The following is a 2,222-nucleotide window of genomic DNA, read 5'->3' on the forward strand; positions in this document are numbered from 1 at the left end:
AAAAAACCAAAGTTGTATCCAAGATGGCCGACTTCTAAATGGCCACCATGGTCACCACCCATCTTGAGGAGTTTGCCCCTCACATATACTAATGTGCCACAAACAGGACTTTAATATCACCAACCATTCCCATGTTATTACAGTGTATCCATATAAATGGCCCACCCTGTAGATTTACACTAGTTTATGTTAGCCGACTAGTAACAGAGACTCAGGGGAATATAAGGAGACCGAAATGAAGTCGGTTTAAGGAGATCGCTTTTATGCTGCAGCAATGAGTTTAATGTTAAAATCAAGGATCTAGTGTCACTTACACAGTCAGTGGTCCTTTGTTGTTTGGTTATTACCTTTTATGCATTTAGTGTTTCATTTGCACTTTAACCTCCTAGGACCTGCGTCCACATATGTGGACATCACATTTTGGGTTATTTAGACCAAAATACTAAATTTTGCTCTACAAGGGCCTGATGTCACAGGTCATTATACTGCTACTGTTTAAAACAAATATCCTCATATGTGTCTCTTATTTTTCTATAAACAAAAATCAGGTGGAAAAAAAAATCTGGTAATTCTTTATTTTTACATTCATCAGGCCCCAATGTGACCAAATATCAAAGAGAAATTAAAAATGCTGCTGTGGAAGAGTTCGGGTCTGAGGAGGTGAAGGGAGGAACAAATCGGATTGCATGAAAGGATGTGTGTGTCTGTCAGAGGCTGTCACTTTGGTGTGCGTGTGTGAGAGTCATGTTGCTGCCATGTAGATTTTCAAATCTCACAGCAGTTTTCTACTGGCTGTAATCACACACACAGAATATAGGACAATCAGTTTGATGAGCAACAATAAACTCTTGTTACAGACAACCCAGAATCCCTCACTGCTTCCTGTGTGGACTTGGACCGACACAAATGAACTTTCTGTAGAATCTGTATGCAAAGCCATCAATCAGGTGTGTCTGTCCTGCAGGTGGTGTCTCCCAGCTGTAATGATGAGCTGGTGGTGAAGAAGGATCAGTGTCTGGTCAGGTCATTCTGCAACGGCAAGTTGTGAGTCCACTTTGATATTTATTGAGTCATGGTCACAAGTCAAGGTTCACATGAAGTCTGTGAGGTCATGTAATTCTTCCCGAACACAAATCTGGTTCTGCATCCCATATAAGCTGTGTCTGGTTACTCCATTTCCACGACTTCTTCCTTCTATCCATCCATCCATCCATCCTCTTCCACTTATCCGATTTTTAGGGTCGTGTGGGGCTGGAGCCTATCCCAGCTGTCATAGTGCAAGAGGCAGGGTAGGTTGCCAGTCTCTTGCAGGGCCAACAACCAGACAACTAAACCATTTGCACTCACACTCACATCTATGGGCGACTTATAATCACCAGTTACCCTAACCCCACTAACTGCATGTGTCTGGACTGTCAGAGAAAGTTGGAGTATGTGGAGAGAACCCACGCAGACACAGGAAGAACATGCAAACAGCACACAGATGGCCTCGTGAAGAAAGCGTGCCAACCAGAGCACCTCAGTGGTGCCCTGCCTTCTCAGTCCGAATGAGCAGGGAAAGTCAAGGAAGGGGAAAATGTTGTTATTCAGATTGCCTACTCGGTCCGAATAACAAAATTTCATTCATATTTCTGCTGATGTAACATCAGTAGGCATGTGACATGTCTAGACCTATTTTATATACTTAGCAACCAATATGAATCTGCCCTGAGCTCCATTCACATATAATTTTATACACACAAATACATCTTTAAAAATGTGTTTGAAATCATCAACTCAAACTCTTTCACCATGAACTTTGTCTCAACTCGTCTCTTCTTGTCCCTTCTTTTTGATTCTTTAAGTTACACTGTGGCCAGGAGACACGTCCACCTCGTTAGTGCCATCAGCATCTCTGAGTTCTCCCACAGAAGAGGTGAGTAGTTACAGCTTGAAGCTACCAGATTCATCTGCATCCTTATCTCCGTCTGCTTTTCACCCCTCAGCTGTAAAAGGCCAGTGGGGTACTGTTGTCCAAACGAGGTGACATAGGAGCTTCAAATAGATAACAGACAAGAGTTGTGTCCAAATTCATGGGCTGCATCCTCCCGAGGACCCGGCCTTCGCAGTCTACGTGGGCCGGGTCCTCAGGAGGTCAGGTAGGCCGGAAGTAAACGGCTGTGAAATGGGACGGTCTCACCTTCCGCTGTCTCGGTGGAGTTTAATAAACTCGGCCGTCTGCT

The 2,222-nt window shown here is 43.9% G+C and overlaps 1 protein-coding gene across 2 annotated transcripts in view; it reads left to right on the plus strand.

The window, feature by feature from the left end:
* arid4a (AT-rich interactive domain 4A) overlaps positions 1 to 2,222 on the plus strand; it is a 35,159-nt gene that overhangs the window by 13,841 nt on the left and 19,096 nt on the right. For both annotated transcript variants that reach the window (XM_005746136.1, XM_005746137.1), the window contains exons 9-10: positions 965 to 1,044; positions 1,845 to 1,915. In XM_005746136.1, the coding sequence (XP_005746193.1) occupies positions 965 to 1,044; positions 1,845 to 1,915 (151 nt within the window). The remainder of the gene's footprint in view (positions 1 to 964; positions 1,045 to 1,844; positions 1,916 to 2,222) is intronic.

This window comes from Pundamilia nyererei, unplaced genomic scaffold (genome assembly GCF_000239375.1).
Source record: "Pundamilia nyererei isolate P.nyererei 1_Seehausen unplaced genomic scaffold, PunNye1.0 scaffold00173, whole genome shotgun sequence".
NCBI lineage: Eukaryota > Metazoa > Chordata > Actinopteri > Cichliformes > Cichlidae > Pundamilia > Pundamilia nyererei.